Consider the following 23,390-nt stretch of genomic DNA (forward strand, 5'->3'; position numbering starts at 1 on the left):
TTTCATATCATATTTTAATAGCTAATTCTGTTTTATTAGTGCCTGATAAAAAATGGACAGAACTGGATGTGTCCCAGCAGCGGGCTCACACCATGCGGCTCCTGGATGCTTTAGAAGTCACTGCAAGAGAAAAGAGGCTGAAAGTGGCTCGTGCTATTTTGTATGTAGCACAAGGTCAGGGCAACCATTTTAAATAATTTTGTTGTGTCTAGCTTTTCTGTCACCAATCATTGTCTTACTGTATTTATTCCATAAGATTTTTTACAGATGTAATACCTATCATTATCTAACTGTAGCTTTATTCCTATAAGTAGTGAAAAACTGAAGTCTTATTAAGGAGTTAGTGAGCATTATGCTAAAAAAAATATTTATACAGGTTTGGCATCCGTTATATGGAAACTGGTTATCCAGAATGCTCTGAAATACGGAAATTTCCCAAGCCACCCATGGCAGCATATCACCAACATGAGTATTCCCCGCCCCTCAGGTCACTGGACAGGAAAGGGTTAACTCCCAACCCTATAACATCCGCTCTGCACCGCCCCCACCTTGTCTTTTTCCTGTCCAGGTCACGTGTGTAGCTTACCGCTTCCAGGGTCTCTCTGCTCTCTCTCTGCCCTGATGCCTCCCATATGCTCCCCGGAGGGGATCGCGGTGGAGAAGGACCAATGGCTGGGTCAAATTCCACCTATCAGGCCCACAGTTAAATACTGGCCGTGTTGTTTGGTGGCGAAGTGCGGATCCTCTGAAAACCGCTTCTAACAGACGCAGGAAGTACGTCATTTTCCTCCCAGAGCCTTGCGTTCCACCGGCCGGATGTACGCGTCATTTCCGGTCGCGCGTCAGTTTGGTCGCGCGTTATTTCTGGAGCGACGGACGCGTGCGCCGGCGTCTGACGTCACGACGCGCGACGGAATTGGAAGTGAAGCGTGGTGTGTTGGTGAGCATGGAGGAACTTAAATTCTCTATTTTTGGACGCAAGGGTGCTTACTATTGCCTGTTTCATAGGTTACAGACAACATGGATCAGTCTGGCTCTGGGAGAGGAGTGCAGCCAAAAGTTTCTAGGTAAGCAAACGATAACGGAGTTATTGTTGGGGAGAGAGTGGAGGCTAATGGTGCTTGTTTCTTTCCTATTAGCCTCTCTGCCTCTACTGAAGCACAGAAGGTGGAAAGTCAACAAGCAAGAAAGCAGTCGGTGGCGGAGCAACCCTTAACGGCTGAGCCTCTAACTTCTACAGCACCCCAATTGGATGCCTTAGTGTCCCTAATTAAGCAAGCAGTGGTGCAGGGGGTGCAGGAAGCATCCTCTTCAAGCAGGAGGCCTAAGAGGTCTCGGGAAATGCTGTATGAGTCCCTTTCGGACATTTCAGAAGACGAATATTATGATCCGGCGGATGATCAGTCGGATTTATCAGAAGAAGGTGAAATTTTTTCTGAGGATGAGTCTGCCTTTGATGCCTCCACAGTAGAGAGTCTGGTAAAGGCAGTTAGGAAGTCATTAAGCTTAACGGAAGAGACACCAAAGAGTTCTTCTGCAGACAAGTTGTTTCCGTCTGTGAAAAAGCGTTCCTCTACCTTTCCGGTTCATGGCTCAATTAAGGAGCTAATTAGCTCAGAGTGGAAGAAAACGGAAAAGAGAGTGGTTATTCAAGGTAAATTTGCAAAGAAATACCCTGTGGATGAGCCTAATGCAAAGTTGTGGGATAATCCACCTAAAGTTGATGCGGCAGTGGTTCGATTGGCTCGGAAAACTACCCTTCCGGTTGACGATGCGGGTGCGTTTAGAGATCCGATGGAAAAGCGGATGGAATTGGATCTGAAGAAGGCGTTTGTCTCTGCCGGGGCATCTTGCAGGCCTGCAGTTGCACTAACTTCAACCTCTAGGGCGATGAAGATCTGGGTAAACAATCTAGAAGATGCCATTTCTTCAAATGTCAAAAGATCAGTCTTGCGAGAGATGTTGTCTGATCTAAAAATAGCTACTGATTTCATGGCAGAAGCTTCCATCGATTTAGTCAGGTTGGCAGCGAGGTCAATGGCTCTTTCAGTAGCATCAAGAAGAGCACTATGGCTGAAGTCCTGGTCAGCAGACACTGCCTCTAAAGCCAATTTGTGTCAGTTGCCTTTCGAAGGAGACAGATTGTTCGGTGAGAGTCTGGATTCAATTATTAAAAAGGTGTCTGGTGGGAAAAGTGTTTTTCTTCCACAAGAGAGGAAATTCAGACGTCATGGGCCAAGAGCTGAATCACCTAAGAATAGGAATTTTCGTAACTCAAGGCAGTACAGACCTGGGAGGTCTCAAGGCAGACAGTCTCCATGGAGATCTTCTAGAGGGGAGCCACGACAACCGGCAAAAAAGGCAACTGGGTTCGGCTCCTCCTCACACAGAACACAATGAGATCAGGCCGGCTCGAACCTGTGCAGTAGGAGCGCGTTTAGCACTCTTCAAGGAGGTTTGGGCCGAGAATATTCGGGATCGTTGGGTTTTAGAGATTATAAGAGAAGGTTACCATCTCGAATTCTCCAGGATCCCAAGATACGATGTGTATCGAGTTTCTTTGGTGCCGAAGGTTCAAGGTGCAAAGGAAATAGTCCAAGAATATATGGATCAGTTGCTAGAAACCGGTGCTGTAGAACCAGTACCCCGGGAGCAACGAAGGAGAGGGTTTTACTCCAAACTCTTTCTAGTAAAAAAATCCTCAGGGGCCTTCAGACCAGTTCTAGATCTTCGTCCACTAAATCAATTTATACGTTGCAGAAAATTCAAGATGGAGTCCCTGACATCCATAATTGCAGCAATTCCGCCTCGAGCATGGTTGGTAAATCTGGATCTCAAAGACGCGTACTTTCATGTTCCAGTGTATGGTCCACACAGAAGATACCTGCGGTTTGTGTTTCAGGAACAACACGTGCAGTTCACTTGCCTTCCGTTTGGCCTGTCCACGTCTCCAAGGACTTTTTCAAAGGTCTTAGTAACAGTAATAGCTTTCCTGAGAGTGAAGGGGGTCCCAGCCTTCCATTATCTGGACGATATACTTCTGGTGTCCAACTCAGAAGAAGAAGCTGTAAAAAACAGAGACAAAGCGATTGGAATTCTGCAACTCTTCGGCTGGGTGATAAACTGGCAGAAGAGTCATCTGGTGCCAACTCAGAAGATAATTTTCTTAGGAGCCAGCTTGGACACTCTTCAAGGGATAGTGTCTCTTCCAGATCAGAAGGTCTCATACATCATGGACCGAGTGAGATCCTTTCAACAGCTCACCAGAGTGTCAGTCAAGGATTGCATGTCAATTCTGGGTCTATTTTCCTCCACCATTCAGATGGTACGTTGGGCAAGATGGCACATGAGACCCTTCAAATATTTTTTCTGGGTTCAGGGTCAACCAATCCCATAAATCTGAAGAGACTTCTTCATATTCCAAGTCAGGTGATGGCGAGCCTAGACTGGTGGTTGATCCCGAGAAATCTAACCAGAGGAATGCCGTTGACAGAACCAGACTACGTCACAATTACAACAGACGCCTCTCAAACAGGCTGGGGAGCCATGTTAGACAATCTGTCAGCTCAAGGGCAGTGGGAAGTCTCTCATCTTCCTTCCAATGTATTGGAGTTGAGGGCAATAAGGATGGCTCTATTGGCCTTCTCGGAGAGGATAACACACAGGTGGGTGAAAATCCGTTCAGACAATGCCACGGCGGTGGCATATGTACACAGACAAGGAGGCACCAAGAGTGCGCGGTTGATACAAGAGCTGTCAACTATCATGTCATGGGCAGATTCAAACCTAAGAGGTTTAGTAGCCTTTTTTGTACCAGGCAAAATGAATGTGCAGGCGGATTTCCTAAGCAGAAATTCCTTGGAGCCAGGAGAATGGTCCCTGAATCCCGTTGTGTTCCAGTTCATTACCAAGAGATTTGGCAATCCAGAGATAGACCTCATGGCCTCGGATCACAACCAAGTGCAAGAGGTTCTTTTCAAGGTACCCGTCCCGGATATCCAGTGGGATAGATGCCCTAAATCAGAACTGGAGAGGGATGTTCGGGTATGTCTTTCCACCCTTTCCATCAATTTGGAGGGTATTGAAGAAAATAGACAAAGAGGAGACACAGGTGATTGCTGTAGTCCCATTCTGGCCCAGGCGTCCCTGGTTTCCACTTCTAAGACAGATGTCAGTGGAGCCTCCAATGAAACTTCCAGTTATGAAAGATCTGCTGATGCAGGGCCCAGTTCCATTTCAGGAGGTGTTCCACCTGTCTCTGAGGGCGTGGAAGTTGAAAGGCAGAGGTTATCAGGTATAGGCCTCAACAAAGATCTGATAGAATTGCTGTTGAAATCTAGAAAGCACTCTACGTCAAGTCAATACTATCGTGTCTGGTCTTGTTTTGTCAAATTTGCGGAAGATAAAGGATTTGATCCCAGATGTCCTGGGGCGTCAGAATTGGTGCAGTTTCTCTTTGCTGGGTACCAGAGAAGGCTTAGTGTCAGCACTTTGAGAGGACAAGTTTCGGCACTGTCGGCATTAACTGGAAAACCATGGGCTGAGGATCCGTTGGTCATTCGCCTGTTTAATGCACTTAAAAGAGTGTGTCCAATAAGACGACTAGGGGTGCCTCCATGGGATTTGCCTTTAGTCTTAAAGGTTTTGATGGCAGCTCCTTTTGAACCGTTGGAAAAGGCTTCGGATTGGCATGTTACTCTGAAAGCTTTATTTCTGGTGGCGATCACTTCAGCCTGCAGAGTAGGGGAAATTCATTCTCTTTCAGCGAAGGAACCGATACGGTGGTGTTCCCTGATAAAGTGGTCTTGAGACCAGCGTTTGAATTTCTTCCGAAGGTTGTATCACAATTTCATATGAATTTGGAGATAACTTTGCCCTCCTTTTGTCCAGATCCCAAAACAGTGCGTGAACAACAGTGGCATACGTTGGACTTAGTTCGAATAATATCTCATTATCTGACCCGTACACAGGCGTGGAGGAAGTCAGAAAGACTGTTTGTCATTCCGAGGGGTCCTAGAAGAGGTTGTGCCCCGTCTAAAGCGACTATCAGTCGATGGATCGTTGAATGCATAGTGTTCGCCTATCACAAAACAGGCAGAGAGGTACCTAGAGACTTGAACGCTCACTCTACTCGAGCATTGGCTGCTTCCTGGGCGGCGGAAGCCAGAGCGCCGCCAGACGTAATTTGCAAGGCTGCAAGATGGTCCTCCTTGCATACATTTATAAAGCATTATAAGTTAAATGTTTTTCTTTCCCAAGAGGCTAAATTTGGGAGAAAAGTTTTGCAAGCTGTATTGCATTCATAATAAATGTTAAGCATCAGTTGTTGTCCCTCCCTTCTTTTGGCTTTGGAAATTCTCATGTTGGTGATATGCTGCCATGGGTGGCTTGGGAAATAGAGAAATTTAATTACTTACCGTAATTTCTATTTCCAAGTCACCTACCATGGCAGCACTCACCAACTTCCCTCCCTTCTGAAGCTAAGAAACATAGACAAGGTGGGGGCGGTGCAGAGCGGATGTTATAGGGTTGGGAGTTAACCCTTTCCTGTCCAGTGACCTGAGGGGCGGGGAATACTCATGTTGGTGAGTGCTGCCATGGTAGGTGACTTGGAAATAGAAATTACGGTTAGTAATTAAATTTCTCTATTTTTATAAAATGATTTCCTTTTTCTCTGTAATAATAAAACAATACCTTTTACTTGATCCAATCTAAGATATAATTAATCCTGCGTAAGGTATACAGATCTGCTATCTGGAAAACCCCAGGTCCCAAGCATACTGGATAACTTGTCTCATACCTGTACAAGAATATAACAAATCTTTGCCTTTTTGAACTTCTGTAGGTACTTTTGGGGAGTGTAGCTCAGAAGCTGAGGTTCAGATCTGGCTGCGACACAATATCTTCCTGCTGCTTGAAGCTGGGGCGTTTACAGCCCTTGTGGAACTTCTGAATATGGAAGTAGAGTAAGTATCTTTGTTTTTTTGTATTTGCAGAATAAGAAAATAACAATTATACAAAGACAGAAAAATGTAAACGAAGGCAGCACATATAGCTATGTGTTTTCATAAAAATAGGATTTAAAATACGATTTTAATAGGGTTCTATAGCAAAAGGAGCATGCAGGTATTTTTATTCACTTGGGGCATTATTCCTATGGAACTATTTGGATGTTGCCTTTTGAAGGAAGAGCAGCTGCTTATTAAATGGGTTGGTTCACCTGTACATTAACTTTTACTATGCTGTAGAGAGTGGTGTTCTGATTTGCAATTGGGCGTTATTTTGTGGCTTTTAAATTATTTAGCTTTTTTCTCAGCAGCTCTCCAGAATTTCAACAGCCTTCTAGTTGCTAGGATCCAGTTTACCCTAGCAACCAGGCAGTGGTTAATCGGAGACTAGAAGACAAATAGGAGAGGGCCTGAATAGAAATATGTAAGAAGTAACATTAAAATCTGTTTTTTGGCTAGCAAGGTCAGTGACCTTTATTTTTAAGCTAAAAGGTGGTGGAAGAGAGGCAAATAATTTAGGATAAAAAGTTGCTACAAATTCTATATAATGCTAAGGTAAAACTATACTATCTCTAATATCTGTATTGTACTATCGTATTACTTTTTTTTTTTTAATATAGAAACAGTGCAGCTTGCAGCAATGCTGTAAGGAAGCCAGCAATATCCCTAGCTGACAGCACAGACTTGCGGTAAGGACATTGAATTGTAAAGACATTGAAATGTTCATTTGTTTTTTTTAAATGTATAATGTTGTGAGTTTCTGGCTTTAATATTAAACTGCCACATGATACTTTTTTTTAACTTTTAATACAGTGTTCTGCTGAATATTATGTATTTGATTGTGGACACTCTAAGGGAGGAGGCAGAAGGGGATTCACCTGAGTGGAGAGCCATGAGGGAAACATTCCGTACAGAACTGGGTAAGAGATCCTCTGATGGACGGAATTCTGATTTAATTGTACAGATCTTGCATGCTGACAGGCTATGCCCTTACTACGATTATGATACATGAATTATATCTTGCAGGGTCCTCTTTTTATAACAATGAACCCTTTGCAGTGATGCTCTTTGGCATGGTTACAAAGTTCTGTAGCGGTCATGCTCCACACTTCCCAATGAAAAAGGTCCTATTGCTTCTATGGAAGACTGTATTGGTAAGTGTATCACAAGTTGTGTATCTGTCAATTTTGGTTGGGTAAAGGTGGCCATACAGTGGCAGATTAAAGCTGCTGAAATTGGCCGTATCTGCTTATCTGGCAGTGTATGGGGCTTCCGATGGGTCTTCCCAATGGATATCTGGCCACGATTTTATTCCGTGAGGTTTTATTTTTTTGGCGATCGATGATCACATCAGCTAGTTGATGTGGTCCTCATCCCATTGGCACCCATTCTCTTAGTTGTAATCAGATTTAGCCCTGCAGTGGGTTGGCATATCTGGGAAAGATCCACTTGTTTGGCGACCTCACCAAACGATTGGATCTTATCGTGTATGGCCACCTTAACACGTCAGTGCTTAAATTTTTTTCTAGTGTACACTTGGTGGTTTTGAGGAACTACAGGAAATGAAAGCTTGCAAGCGTGAGGTCCTAGGATTGTCTCCGCTTACAGAAGACAGCATTAAAATTATCCGAAATATGAGAGCTGCTTCTCCACCAGCTTCAGCTTCTGACCTCATTGAGCAACAGCAGAGGAGAGGTCGTCGGGAGCATAAGGTAAGTGAGAAGGTCCTAATATAGCATCCCTTAGGATAAACATGATCTCCAACAAATGGTGACTGTGGTATATATCGTTTTATCTTCTTTAGAGCAGCCGGAAAATAGGTACGCCATCCTTTTTTTTTTTTTTTTTTTTTTTTTTAACTTTTATTTATTACCAGGACAGTAAAGTACAGTGAAATGTTGTTCAGTTATAGCATACATAGCCATAATGTACTGGACAGGGGTTTATTTTGTGTAGAATATGAGGTGTTTAGTAGGCTCTATGAAGATATTTAAATTGTATGAGCCTGTCTCTGGTTCTGATTAGCGGCTGAATGGACTCGGCAAGAATCATTTCCCACTGGTCAACCGTAAGGTCAGGGATATTTGTAATCCATTTGTTATAAAGATCACCATTGGCAATTTGTGTATGTGGCCTGATCTGGTTGTAGATGGTGGAGAGTGGTTTGGGTAGATGTTCTTTCCGAAGTAATTTTTTTAAGAGGGGCTGTCTCTATTCGGAGTGTGCCGGTGTGATGACATGTCGGAGTTGTAGATACCTGAATAACATCTTGTTAGGTACATTAAAGTTGTCTTTAATTTGTTGGAAAGAAAGCAGAACATTGTCCTTATAGATATCTCCCAAATATGTTATATTAAATTGTGCCCATAGCTGTGGTTCTGGTACTGTGGTTAAATTATGAAGGACAGGGTTGTGCCATAGTGGTACGTGCAGAGAAAATACCTTTCCATTACTGCCTGGTCTGTCAGAGCCCACCTGCCATGCTTTAACTGTTTTTACCATCATTAGGTTGGAAGGAATCATGTTAGTTAACTTTCTATATATCAGGTTTCTCAGACCTTCCAAGGAGCCCACCAAATGGGCTTCTAATATAGTTACCGGATCCTCTGGATGGGGGCTAAGCCATCTCTTCACAGCAGTCAACTAGGAAGCCAGGAAGTAAGCCAGGAAGTAAGCCCCCATATCTGGTGCAGCTAGACCCCCAGGCATGATACAGGCAGATACAGGCATGGTTAGACATTATATTTTACCCGTGTAGGGCCCGGAGACCATTAAAGTTTATTTAGGTGACTTTGGAGTTGTTTAAAGAATTTAGCAGATATTCAGATGGGGGATTGTCTAAACAGATATAAAAATTTAGGGAGGAATTTCATTTTAAATAAATTTATCCTACCTATTAGTGAAATCGGGGGTTTAAGCAGTCTGTCAATGGCCTTAACCAGTTGTGTCATTAGGGGGTCCAGGTTCAGTTCCATAAATTAGCTTATTTGATGGTGAATATAAATGCCTAGGTATTTAATAGTATCTACCCTAGCTAGCGGTGTTTCAGAGTCAAAAACTTCAGTAACATAGGGGTCCAAAAACATCAGTGATGATTTAGCCCAATTGATCTTAAGCCCTGAGAAGCATGTGTGGTTATTTATTATCTTAAGAGCTAATTGGATTGAAGGGCCTGGGTCGTTCAGATAAAGGAGTGTGTCATCCGCAAAAAGTGACATTTTTTGATGTTCCCGATTTTCAAATCCCCTAATCTCATGTGTTGATCTAATTAAGCACGCCAGAGGCTCCATAGCAAGAGCAAAAAGGACTGGTGACAATGGGCAACCTTGGCGCGTACCTCTAGTCAGGTTAATAGGGGCCGAGAGCTCTAGATTAGAGAGACTTCTAGCTGTAGGTTTGGAGTATAGTGACTGAATCCATAATAGAAAATTTTTACGGAAGCCCAAGATTTTGAGTTTCCCAGAGATAATGCTACTCAACTGAGTCAAATGCCTTCTCGTTTTCTAGGGAGACATTGACTCTAGAGCCTGGGTTTGAGTGGGGGATAGATAGGTTGGTGAATAATCTTCTAATATTTAACACGGCTGCTTTATGGGGGATGAATCCTACTTGATCAGGGGCTACTATAGAGGTTATGACACAATTTAAACGCTTAGCTAGTATTTTGGCTAGAATTTTTGAATCTGAGTTGATTAAAAAGATGGGTCAGTAGGAGGATTGAGATTGGGGAAGGTTCGCCTTCTTTTAAGGAAAGCTGGACATATGACTTTTCTCCATCAGTTGATCTATTTTTAAGTAAAACCTGTCTTTGCCTTTTGTAGGCACTTATTAAACAAGATAATCTGGATGCTTTTAATGAACGAGACCCTTACAAAGCAGATGATTCTCGTGATGACGAGGAAGAAAATGATGAAGATAATAGTCTTGAGAATGAACCCTTTCCCTTGGAAAGGGAGGAAGTGATGCCTCAATCAGTGACTCATCCTCCAGCTGAGCGTCTTGCCTTCCCAAAGGGCTTACCTTGGGCACCTAAAGTAAGGTAAGAATTCTCGAAGAGGAGCAGAATTGCAAATGTGCAACATTGCACCAATATATGCAGATAGTGCTTCTACAATGTGTAACTGTTTGGCAGGGTGTAATGCCCTGTTCTGCTTCCTTTTTGTATTAGGAATAGTAATTTAAATGTTTCATTGATCTAAACCATCACTTTTCTACTGTTGTTCTTTGTTTTTTTTCACATTTCTTTGTTTTTTTTCCTCTTACAGAGAGAAAGATATAGAGATATTCTTGGAATCAAGTCGTAGTAAATTTATCGGTTACACTCTTGGAAGGTGGGTTTTAGTGTGGAGAGTGGCAAAGAAATTGTCTTTGTTACCCAGTAAATAGGGCTTATACAGTTTATATTTTAAATGAGAAAAACAATCCTTACATCTTATTAAAATAATTCAAGTGCTCGTTCAATAAATTTAAATATATAAAAATATATATCCATATATAAAGTTTTAACTTTTCAATGTTGGTGGTCCTAATTTCCTAATAAGATTTTTTCTTTTTACATTGCTTATGATTTTAGAAGGGAGTCTGATGAAACAAAATAATCTCATTTTCCAGGTTAAAGAGGGACAGGTAGCTTGATCGGTTGATTTTACAATGATATTAACAGGGAGGTAGAGTGGGAATAAATAATTGTTTGTTCATACAGAGACTGCAGCGAATTGAAGAAGGGTGGAAGCATACAAAGTTAATGCACAATTAACAGTAGAGATATTCAGTAGAGATATTTAGAACATGTTTTCAAAACAAGCCTATTTGGTTCATCTTGAAAGTTCTTGAACATGGGTATCCTACCCTTTTAAATGTCCATAAAGTTTTCTGTAGAATGATCCACTTTAAGGGACCAGGGAATGTGCATTGATTAATGGGATAAGTCAGTTGCACTTCCATTGTATTTAAACGTAACAGTTAGGGACCACCGTATGGGTTTACCTTGACGTGGTATGGTGGCTTACCAATTTTATGATCATAACTTTGTAACTAAAAACCCCTGTCTTTATACACACATGCACTTGCATATATATTGAATTTATTGTGAGACGGGACCAGGGAATGTGCATTGATTGATTAATAGGATAAGTCAGTTGCACTTCCATTGTATTTAAACGTAATATTTTTTTCTTGGTAGCCTGGAGTGCTTCCACTTTCTTTCCCCTTGTAGTTGATCCACTTTAAGGTCCAGTTTTTTTCTTTTTACAGTGACACTAACACAGTTGTTGGTCTACCAAGACCCATCCATGAAAGTATTCGCACACTGAAACTGGTAAGTGTGCTTCTGTTTCAACATGCCTAAACCGTTGCAAGGCACCATTAATCGTGTAGTATTATTCTGTATGTAATTATGCATATGTTTTTGTTCTGTATGGATTGGCATGAACGGGCTCAATGTTTATATAGTCATTTTACTCTACCCTAGCACAAATATACATCTATTGCTGAGGTGCAGATTCAACAAGAAGAGGAGTTTTTAAGGTGCCCTTTGTCAGGGGTAAGTGTGATCCTGTCCTACAGCATATTACTGCATATATCTCTTAGCAGAATGATTATTGCTGTATATTTTGGTGTATTTTTTCAAATTATTGTATTAATGCAGGGAGAAGAAGAGGTTGAGCAAGTTCCTACAGAGATTCTTTATCAAGGTCTCCTTCCTAGTCTTCCCCAGTACATGGTAAGATCTTCATGCATTGCAACTTTGTATAACATGTATGTAGTCGGTGTGCAGTTAGTCATCTTGCTCTCTTTGCTGCTAGTCGTACATCATAAAAATCATACAGTGACCCATATAAAGGCACAGTGACTTTTATATGAAATGGTGCAGTGAATCCAACATGCTGCACTAGAGCTCCCAGCTTATTCAGCTACTGATTGCTAACTGAAGTAGTGCAAAACTGCTTGGGGTGCAATGCAGTTTAAATGAATACTAGTAATTTATAACATTCAGCTTTCCCGGCTCACAACTGCCCCCCTGCTCCTTCCAAACCATATGGTGGGGGGTATTTATCAACACTGCATATATTATATATTATACTAACTCATAGGAGGCAGTTTTTTGTTTGTTTTTGCCACCAAGGTAGAATAAAGAAAGCAATAATTTTTATTGGCTGCCATGGGTTTAAGCCCAGCTGCACACTTGACTTGTGTTGTTAAATGTGCCCCACTGTGTTATAAGTTCTTAACTCATATTTCCAATGCTCTCATGAATTTTATTTACAGTGCCCTGGCATATTGAGACCCCAAGACCTCATCATACAACATAAAGACGCAGTAACACCCAAATACACACAACAATAAAACTGTCTCACTGCAGTATAGAATAGTACAATCTCCAATATTCCTGCTCCAAACCTGGGTCCTTTAACATGTCACTTCACAAGTTTTGCTGAGGAAAAATTAGCAGTAGTTAATCAAAAGGGAAGCCTTACATTTTTGCCTGCAAATATTATTTTGTAAGCCCCAACATTTTCTGCAGAGCCTTACAAAATCATAAGAGTAATGTAGTTGTACATGCAAATAGCAACAATTGAGTCCTGCTAAAGCGTCCATTAAACAGCAACAGTAGACAGGACATTATCTACTGAGCTGCTGTATAAACATGTTGGATGCTTTCATATTTGGTTATAAGAAACCTAATTAGAGTCTGCTGTATTGCTTGTATGTCTATTATATCATGTGTACCTTCACGCACACTGTAGCAAAGAAAAAAACATTTGAACACAACCACCAAAAACACAGCAACTTTCAATGAAGCGCCTTTACTGCTGTGTTTTTATGGCGGTTATGTATATCCATAAATATATAAGAATGAAGAATTCTATTGCTTCATTATACATTTTACACAGGGACTAAAGGTGGCCATACATGGATAGATCCGCTCGTTTGGCGATGTCGCCAAACGAGCGGATCCTAGCAAACGGGCGGTCGGATCGCGGGACCGCATCAACGAACAGATGCGGCCGCGATCCGACGGGATTTTTAATCCCATTCGATCGAGATCTGGCCGACTTTCGAAAAAGAAAAAGATGAAAAAGAGCAATGTTCATTTAAGCCACATGGTGAGAGGGTATTAAAAAAAATTTTTATAGCCAAAAAAAGACGCAAAAAAACAGTGGCTAAACACTATTTAGAGAGTGGCCGCAGACTTCCCACGTTTAAATATATCACCATAGATCATATTCCTCCCCTCCAGAGAGGTGGTGATAGGACTAAAGGGTTATTACAACGGGAGGTTGTTTGGATAAAAAAAATTGAATACCCTCTCACCATGTGGCTTAAATGAACATTGCTGTTTTTTATGCTTTCTGAATCAGAGATAGTGCTTCTTCTAACTGTTTATGTACATTATACAGTCCTATGAAAAAGTTTGGGAACCCCTCTCAGCTTGCTTAATAATTTACTCCATTTTCAACAAAAAAGATAACAGTGGTATGACTTTCATTTCCCATGAAAATCTGAGTACTGGGGTGTTTTCTGAACAAAGTTTTTTTTTTAGTGAAGCGGTATTCGGTTGTATGACATTAAATCAAATGTGAAAAACTGTGCAAAATTTTGCTTATTTGAATGCATGTAACTGCTCAATACTGATTATTGGCAACACCAGTTGTTGGTTGGATTAGCTCGTTAAGCCTTGAACATCATAGGCAGGTGTGTCCAATAATGAGAAAAGGTATTTAAGGTGGCCAATTGCAAGTTGTGTTTCTGTTTGACTCTCTCTGAAGAGTGACAGCATGGGATCCTCAAAGCAACTCTCAAAAGATCTGAAAACAAAGATTGTTCAGTATCATGGTTTTGGGGAAGGCTACAAAATGCTATCTCAGAAGTTTCAACTGTAAGTAATGTAATAAGGAAATGGAAGGCAGCAGGTGCATTTGCTGTAAAACCCAGGTCTGGCAGGCCAAGAAAAATACAGGAGCAGCATGTGCGGTGGATTGTGAGACTGGTTACAGACAACCCAAAAATCACCTCCAAAGACCTGCAAGAACATCTTGCTGCAGATGGTGTATCTGTACATGGTTCTACAATTCAGTGCAATTTGCACAAAAAACATCTGTATGGCAGGGTGATGAGAAAGAAGCCCTTTCTGCACTCACGCCATAAACCGAGTCGCTTGTTGTAAGCAAAAGTTCACTTAGAGAAGCCACAGTAATTTTGGAACAAAGTGCTTTGGACTGATGAGATAAAAATTGAGTTATTTGGTCATAACAAAAATCGCTTTACATGGCGGAAGGAGAATACCGCATTCCAAGAAAAACAACTGCTACCTACTGTCAAATTTGGTGGAGGCTACAATCATGCTGTAGGGCTTTGTGGCTAGTTCAGGGACTGGGGCCCTTGTTAAAGTTGAGGGTCGGATCAATTCAACCCAATATCAACAATTCTTCAGGATAATGTTCAAGCATCAGTCACAAAGTTGAAGTTAAGCAGGGGTTGGATATTCCAACAAAACAATGACCCTAAACACACTTAGAAATCTACAAAGGCATTTCTGCAGAGGGAGAAGTACAATATTCTGGAATGGCCGTCACAGTCCCCCGACTTGAATATCATCGGAAATCTATGGGATGATTTGAAGAAGGCTGTCCATGCTTGGCAGCCATCAAATTTAACTGAACTGGAGAGATTTTGTTTGGACGAATGGTCAAAAATACCTATTCTACTGTTTCCATAAGGCAAGTTCTATATTAAATGGAATTTGCTACTTTGAAAGCTCAGCCAATGATAAACAAAACTCCAACTTTTTCATATATATTTATTTATTTTTGTGTGTTCTAATATAGACAAAATTGTCAGCCTGCTGATAAACAGGACATGTTTTCTATATAGAATTTGATTATCCAATCCCATTAATGTGTGTGCAAAAATGAGCAGTTTCTGTAAATCTCTGTACATCAAGGAGGGGTAATAAAATGAAGTATGTTAGTGATGATTGCAAACAGTAAAGACTGGTTCAAGTGAACTATAAAACAGCAATTGTATATAATGTGTGTATAACTGCAATATTTTAGCCAAGCCTATAAAATGCAATGTGTTTGATTCAGATTGCGTTGCTGAAGATCTTGCTTGCTGCTGCTCCTACCTCCAAAGCCAAGACGGATTCCATTAATATTTTGGCGGACGTATTGCCTGAGGAGATGCCGTGAGTGATGGGCTTTTTCTGATTAATAGCATGAGTATAACTCCATCATAATGCACAGTTCATTATAATGAAGGGTTAATCATTCCTATCAGTTACACATAAAGATATGCATACACTGTCACAATTTAGGATATTTCATTATACTAGCGTTTTTGTCATACTTTTGTACTAACTTGCCTGTGTTTCTGTGTTAGGACCACAGTTTTACAAAGTATGAAACTTGGTGTTGATGTAAACCGGCACAAAGAAATCATTGTTAAAGCAATTTCTGCTGTGCTTCTCCTGTTGCTTAAACATTTTAAACTGAACCACATTTATCAGGTATGTAGCCTATGAATTTATTTTCTGAATTCTATGAGTAGTTAGTGTTAATAAGGCATTTAGAGAAAGAAAGTGAAATCGCCAAGCCCACCTCTGAAAAGCATATGCCAGTAATGCAAATTGAAAAGTGCATAATATCTCATCAAAGTGTGCGAAGTATGCCCATTGAAGAAATGAATGTGTCCACAGTCCTTTCAAAGAACCACCCCAAATATCTCTAATGTTTTTTTGTAATTTTTTTTGTTTCAGATGGAGTATATGGCCCAGCACCTCGTGTTTGCCAACTGTATTCCCTTAATTTTAAAATTCTTTAATCAGAATATTATGTCCTACATCACTGCCAAGAACAGGTAATGGAGTGGGCAAAAGTGTTGTGATGATTCTCATTTTCTATGTATCACATGTTCTTTATTTTCACTGCTGTAGTATTTCAGTCCTGGATTATCCATACTGTGTTGTACATGAGCTGCCAGAGTTGACTGCAGAGAGTTTGGTAAGTCTGTGAGAATAGATGAATCATTACAGTTTCACTTTATTTATTTACATGGATATTTTTTTATTGCACTTATTTATCTATATATATAGATAGATAGATAGATAGATAGATCGATCTATATCTAGATATATAGATAGATAGATAGATAGATAGATAGATAGATGGATCTATATCTAGATATATATAGATATATAGATATATATATAGATATATATATATAGATATATAGATATATATATATAGATAGAGAGAGAGAGAGAGAGAGAGAGATAGATCTATATCTAGAGAAGTTACCTCGGAGTTCCATGACCTGTATAAAAACACTCGGCCTTCGGCCTCGTGTTTTTATCTGGTCATGAAACTCCTCGGTAACTTATAATATCCTTATATTTTACAAAAGGGGGTACTTTATTCACTATATATTCGCTATAATATTATATTGCAGGAAGCTGGGGACAACAACCGTTTTTGTTGGCGAAATTTGTTTTCTTGCATAAATCTTCTGCGCATCTTAAACAAACTTACCAAATGGAAACACTCAAGGACCATGGTGAGTAGATCGAGAGGCAATGTAAACCTTTTTTAAGAAAATGAAAATAAACTGGTCATTTAGTTACCTATATGTTGTTACAGATGCTTGTGGTTTTCAAGTCTGCTCCAATTCTCAAAAGAGCTCTGAAAGTTAAACAAGCCATGATGCAGCTCTATGTTCTGAAGCTGTTGAAAGTGCAGACCAAGTATTTGGGCCGGCAGTGGAGGAAAAGTAACATGAAAACTATGTCCGCAATTTATCAGAAAGTGCGCCATCGTCTAAACGATGATTGGGCTTATGGAAATGGTAGGTATCAACCCGTCTTCTCAAAATTATTTTTAATCTATTAAAAAGTTCCTTATTTTGACTTTAAATTATGAATGTATCAGTTAGTATAACCCTTTTACCTAAGCCAAATTAATGAGCTTATGTCAAAAATGGGAGTATATATTGAGGGCAATAAAAGCAATGCATGTTTTTTTTTTTTTTTTTTGAAAGGGTTTTTATTTTGCGTTTTTAAAACGGCACACATTTAACAACTGAACAAAGTAGGCATTGTTGGTGAAGCGTGTGATTGGTCATGCAGGACCACAATTTATTAGATTAAGACATTCAGTTATACATTTGGAGCATAAAGTATGTTATATATTAGGTTCGTGTGTGTGTTACATGTTACCTCTGTTCTCACAGGATTTAAGCATGCTAATATAGGATTTCATTTACTGAGAAAGAAATAGACATATTACATATATTATCTTGTACATTTGCATTTATTGAATCTCTGGGTCTACTTCAGGACAGACCTCTTACCAGGGTTCCCAGATTTTTTTCAAACTTTTTTGGGCACTGTCTGGCTATGTATGTTAACTTTATCATCGGGAGCCTATTATTGACTAGTTTTACCCACTGCTTTACTGTGGTATATCATATCATGGCAATCTGCGTTTTGGCATAAAAGAGGAGGGTTCTTAGTAGACATCTCGTTTTAGTCAGAGGTGCCAGTTCATCCACCAATCCCAGTAGGCACACCTCTGGTGTTAGTGCTCCAGGGAGAAGGATTTCATTAGTTAGGTAGGCTATTACCTTGTCCCAGAACCTTTGTATCAGGGAGCATGACCAAAGCAGATGGAAGAACCCAGTGCCCAGGTGCTGGCATTTGGGACAATTTCCATTGGGGCTTTTGCCCATGGCTTTAAGCCTGATTGAAGTAATATATGTGCAGTGTATGATAACGGAATTGTACCATCCTATCTTTTGTAGAAATTACAAAAGCTGTACAGTTCCCCTGTTGCATCTTACCACATATTGCCATATAGAGCAGGAATAATATCATTCAACTTAGCTTTAGCTTTGTTAAAATGACTATTATGGTGGATATCAGTGTCGTGTACAGCCCAGAGACCAGTTTTTGTGGATTTGGATCCCAGAGCCTGTCTTCATGTGGTTGGGTTTTAGTAGAGATAGCCAGGTTACCAAATTGGGCCGCAAAAGCATGTCTGAATTGGAAGTATCAGTGCCAAGCTATGTTTGGGTGGTTTAATTTAGTTGCTAGTTGGGCAAGGGTCGGAAAATTGTTTACTAAGAGATCTGATAATTGTCTTACCCCTAATTTTGGCCAGTACTTGATGTCCGGTAGGTGAAGTAGGTGCTGCAGATTGAAGTTTCTCCATAATGGGGTATAGGGGGATGGAGGGCTTGCAGCTTTTGAACGAACCGTAGTGGCAATCGTCCAGGCTTTTATTGGGCAGCTTAGCGTGGGGGGCAGGGGTGTCTTTGGCTTTCCTGTAGGGCACATTCCTAATTGCTTCATGAGAGCCTGCCAGAGTGGCATGTAGTGTTGTAAGTGGGTTTTCACATTCAAGACTTTGCAAGGGCTGCACCCCTCCTCTGGAACTCCCTCCCACGGTCTGTCTGACTTTCTCCCAACCTTTCAAGAAATCTCTTAAAACGCACTTCTTTCAAGAAGCCTACCCTCACTCTGCTTAACTACCAAACGCAACACCACATACAGTACCACATCTCTCACCCACTTAATTCAATCTTGCCCACACCCACACCTTGTGTATTACTCCCTTCCCTTTAGAGTGTAAGCTCTTTCTGCATAGGGCCTTCTTCACCTTTTGTACCGGTATTGATTGTGATTTATGTAACTCTATATGTTCGATGTATATAATTCATGTGATTTAGTTGTATAATCACATTTACTTTACAGTGCTACGCAATATGTTGGCGCTATATAAATACATGTTAATAATAAAATAATAATAATCATCCGCATATAGTGCAATTTTTTCCTCTATAGCTTCCCACATTTGAGTCTATTAATTTCTGGGGGTTTGTCGGACCGTAATGGTTCTATCGCTAAGGCAAAAAGAAGGGTGGAGAGGTGGCAGCCCTGTCTGGTGCCCCGGGTAAGAGGAAAGGTTCTGGAGAGAGTGCTATTGACTCACACCTGCGCGACTGGGGTTAGGTAGAGGAGTTTAAGCAAAGCTAGGAAGTTAGGGCCTATGCCAGATTTCTCCAGGGCTTTCCATAGTTAAGGCTAATCGACCAAGTCAAAGGCCTTAGTGGCTTCTAGTGCTACCATAAAAAGCTAAATAACTCAAACACAAATAATAAAATGAAAACCAATTGCAAATTGTCTCAGAATATCACCCTCTACATCATACTAACATTTCATTTAAAGGTGAACAAACCCTTGTTGAAAACTATGCAGAACAATTGAATTCCCCTAGAACACATCTGGATTTAGACAGACTGGCATCTAGGCATCTTCCACGGTTATAGAAAATAATGAAAAATCAAACCTCCAACACCTCTCCAACTAGTAAACCTTCCTCCCTGTACGTGCTGGCTGACCTGGACATGGCCTTCAGTGCACATTATCAGTTCACCAACAGATAGTCTTGGCCATAACGAGATGTTCAAACAAACTGCAAACTCTGCTGCTCTGTATTTGCACAGTAGATGTGGTTGAGGAGGCATCTGAGGCACCTTTGATGCAGTACACAGATTAGAAAGGGGGGGGGGTGTTCATTTGGATAAAAATATGCAGGTTTCTTATACAGGTATGGGGACCTGTTATCCAGAATGCTTGGGACCTGGTTTTTTTTTGGATAACTGATCTTTCTTTAATTTAGATCTTCATACCTTAAAAAACACTAGAAAATCATGTAAACATTAAATAAATGCAATAGGCTGGTATTGCTTCCAATAAGGATTAATTATATCTTAGTTTGGATCAGGTACAAGGTACTGTTTTATTATTACAGAGAAAAAGGAACCCATTTTTAAAAAATGTAATTATATGGATAAAATGGAGACAGCCATTCCATAATTCGGAGCTTTCTGGATAGCGTGTTTCCGGATAGTGGACCCCATACCTGTATCTTTAATAAAACGATAGTCAAACCCTTGTTGAAGAAGGACATTCTAGCACAAACAGCCTACGGCAAACAATGCCATTTGGCAGAAGTAATTGGCCTCTATTAAAGGGGTCCTCCCCTTGTGAATTTTGCATAATAAAAAAAAATTCTTTGTAAAGAGAAATTATTTCACCATGCAAAGCATAATCTTTTTGGTGGAAAATTTATTTACAGGGGTATAGATTCACATTCTTCCCAACAATTTTTGTCCAGAATTTCAAGAAAGGCTTTGACGGCCTTTTAACAATTGAATGAATAGAAAAGGCTTCTGGTAAGTTGTGATGCAGGTACTGGTCCAGTTGCCATTTAGGAGTCGGAAAGGAATGTTTTTTTTACTGTTGAAAGCAATTTGGAGAAAGCTTTGCAATGATTTCCTGCCTTTCTCTTGATAAACTAGAAAGAAAAAAATAATCTTGATGGACGGGTCTTTATTTTTTGTGTCTGCCACTATATGTTAATATGTGGAAAAAAAATAGATTGGGATAGAGTCGATTATGGGGGAAAAAATTGCAGCATTTGCATTCTGCCTCTTCGGTCAAAAGAGGGCCAGATTAAGTGGTGAAGAGTCTAGATTTGATTTGTTGCCTTTTTTTCTCCCTGTCACAGATCTTGATGCTCGTCCTTGGGACTTTCAGGCTGAGGAATGTGCTCTTAGGGCAAACATTGAACGCTTCAACTCAAGGCGATATGATCGGACTCCTAGGAACCCTGATTTTCTCCCTGTAGACAACTGTCTTCAGAGTGTTTTAGGGCAACGTGTTGAGCTACCTGAGGACTTTCAGATGAACTATGATTTATGGCTGGAGAGAGAAGTGTTTTCTAAACCAATATCATGGGAAGAACTGCTGCAGTAGTTTTTTACATCTCTAGGGAAGGTTGTAAATGGCACACTACACTATTTGCAAGCTTGAAAAAAAATATATAAAATGCTTCTTTTTACACCAACATCACTTTACTCATCATCATTTGATATCCAACAACAGAACTCACTAGCAGGCCCTTTTTATATTTTGACTGCTCCATTCTACAGGTTACATTCCTTCTTTGAACTTAAGGTAATGAACTTATTATAAATATTTATCTTGGCATTCTTTTAAAAGGGACAGAAGCAATTGTAGCCTAAAGCTGTAGGACAAATCCCTTAGTTTATCATCCCAGCATTCTCTAGTAGTTGTATTGCCTTGAGTAATAAGCTACAGCTTTGGGATGTTATCCAGGATGCTAGCATTGTTTTGGATAAAGGGATTTATATAATTTGGAGCACAATGATTTAAGGCTACTTAAAAACATTAAAAAAGAAAAATATAGTATTGAATTTCAGTCAACACTGAATTGTAATTGAGCTGTCTTTTTAAAAAAAAAAAAACATATGACAGAGGAAGAGGAAAAACATATGATAGAATGTATTTTGAGGCTTTCTACTTAGTAGATCCCAAGCCTGTACTTTATTATAGGACTGAATTCTTTTCACCACTGATACAGTACAATAATCTGCACTAGCAGATTTTTTTTAAAGTGATACTGACACTTTAAATCTACTATTCAAAATATTAATGTACATTAAAAGTTACCGATAGGGCTATTTTTGTACGTAATTGTTACTTCCTAAACCCGACTGTTTTGCCAACCTGACTGTCCCATCTTAGCCTGTTAGTTTCTAATGCTAACGGACTACTGCTGCTCAAATATGGCAGCCCCCTCATAGAGTAACATGGGGATAAGATGGGTAATGTAACAGCACTGGGCAAATACTTTTATGGCAAAATAATAAATAAATGCAAATACAATGTTATGATATAGTAGATGTAAAATAAGGTTTATTTCTGGTGACGGTATCTCTATAAGAAGTCAAGTAGGAATGTGCTTTATGTTCTTCTTACATAGGCCCTATGGAGGGTAGAATGAGATCCTGCAAAGATGCTTTGTGTCAAAATTGGCACAAGCCATCTCTAAAATTGGGTTTGGGTCTACTATGTATAACATCATGAAGTAGTATTTAACTAATTGGCCCACTGCATTGCAAAGGCTGGACTTCTCTGGATGACCTAATTAGTATGCTGTGCTCAGTCTATTTACTATGTATATACTGATGACTAAAGTTTCATCCTACTGTTCCTGTACAATTCTGTATGCATAGAATGCTTAAAAAACTGATACAAAGATTCCATACAAAAAATAGATGGAAGTATATCCTAAAAAAAAAGGTTTGAATGAGGAATTAATTTATCCTTATTTGGTAGGAACCCCACCTGATATTTCTGTACACTGTAAAATCTATAGACTATTTCTCTGTATAAAGATACACAAATGTTGTGTTAACCCCAAAGTTTAGAGCACATGTTGTTTCCCTATTATCTTCCCTGAACCAACAAAAAAATAAAATTCCTAGGTGCTGACCAAAGTGCTCACTCTAAGCCATTCACCCATTGGCGAACATATGTTTTGAGGCCAGTTCAAACAACAAATTGAGGGGCGTAAAGAGAGTTGACTTACAGAAATTGGATTTTGCACACCTGTTTTAAAAGTTTGTATGAAAGATATTTTTTGGAGACACGACCAAAGAAGGAAGGTTGAGGGAACATAATGTTTCAGAATAGTTAGTAGAAGTCTGGTATCATAAAACAGAAATCTCAATATTCAGTCACAAAATTCATTAAAAATATCTGTATACAACTTAAAAAAAAAACGTCCTAATTACCTTTGGGAGCAATAGTTTATTTTTAGCATATGCTTGGCTTTGAATGATGAACATAATCATTTTTATGTAATGTGTGCTTATAGTTACATGGCGTTGTATTGCTTATGTTAAAGTTGGAAATGACAGTAGTTGCAACTGTATGTATAAAATGTTTCAATTCTAGAGGCCTGCAGTTGTGCTGTAAAAACACATTGTAGTCAGTGGAAACCTGCAAGGAACATGGTTATAACTTATTAAACATTATTTTCAAATTGTTTTGTTGGTTGGTGAATTATTGTCACAAAATTATTTATAATATTAATAGACCATTCGTATTGGGGCCCAGACTACATTGGGGATGGCGGATACTTGCATTAATAACGTTTTAAGAGTGAGTTTGTCATTTCATCCATATACGTTTGTACAGTACACAGTGAAACAAAACAATGTTCCTCTAGGACCGTGGTGCTACACACAACATAGATGTACCGGACAACAGACAAAAAATGCAAAAATATGCAACTCCTGCAAGACGGGACAATACAGTGCACACTCAGCAGATGTTATATGTTAAGTAAATAACGCTAAACGTCAGACATGATGGGTGTATCATTGTGACATGACAGTAGGAAGAACATGATAAAGAACATGACAAAGTGCAGATGTGCTCATAGAGAACAATTGTATCCAATGGCTATTTATTTATATTTATATATGGCGTACAGTGGCTGTGTAACGTTGTGG

At 39.8% G+C, this 23,390-nt stretch overlaps 1 protein-coding gene across 3 annotated transcripts in view; it reads left to right on the forward strand.

Moving 5' to 3' along the window:
- The window catches only part of strip1.S (striatin interacting protein 1 L homeolog), a 28,640-nt gene extending 5,722 nt beyond the window's left edge, over positions 1–22,918 (forward strand). The window contains exons 4-21 of one of the 3 annotated variants that reach the window (XM_041582938.1): positions 40–174; positions 5,846–5,966; positions 6,629–6,697; positions 6,822–6,928; positions 7,035–7,162; positions 7,538–7,720; positions 9,830–10,047; positions 10,274–10,339; positions 11,262–11,325; positions 11,479–11,550; positions 11,656–11,730; positions 15,098–15,195; positions 15,390–15,516; positions 15,766–15,866; positions 15,943–16,009; positions 16,458–16,562; positions 16,646–16,850; positions 20,576–22,918. In XM_041582938.1, coding sequence (XP_041438872.1) covers positions 40–174; positions 5,846–5,966; positions 6,629–6,697; positions 6,822–6,928; positions 7,035–7,162; positions 7,538–7,720; positions 9,830–10,047; positions 10,274–10,339; positions 11,262–11,325; positions 11,479–11,550; positions 11,656–11,730; positions 15,098–15,195; positions 15,390–15,516; positions 15,766–15,866; positions 15,943–16,009; positions 16,458–16,562; positions 16,646–16,850; positions 20,576–20,823 — 2,189 coding nt within the window. In that variant the 3' untranslated portion in view covers positions 20,824–22,918. Of the gene's footprint in view, positions 1–39; positions 175–5,845; positions 5,967–6,628; positions 6,698–6,821; positions 6,929–7,034; positions 7,163–7,537; positions 7,721–9,829; positions 10,048–10,273; positions 10,340–11,261; positions 11,326–11,478; positions 11,551–11,655; positions 11,731–15,097; positions 16,010–16,457; positions 16,563–16,645; positions 16,851–20,575 lie in introns of all 3 variants that reach the window. The other 2 variants (XM_041582939.1, NM_001127875.1) reach the window with 2 other exon arrangements.
- The last annotated feature ends 472 nt before the right edge of the window (positions 22,919–23,390 follow it).

This window comes from Xenopus laevis, chromosome 2S, assembly GCF_017654675.1.
Source record: "Xenopus laevis strain J_2021 chromosome 2S, Xenopus_laevis_v10.1, whole genome shotgun sequence".
Classification (NCBI taxonomy): domain Eukaryota; kingdom Metazoa; phylum Chordata; class Amphibia; order Anura; family Pipidae; genus Xenopus; species Xenopus laevis.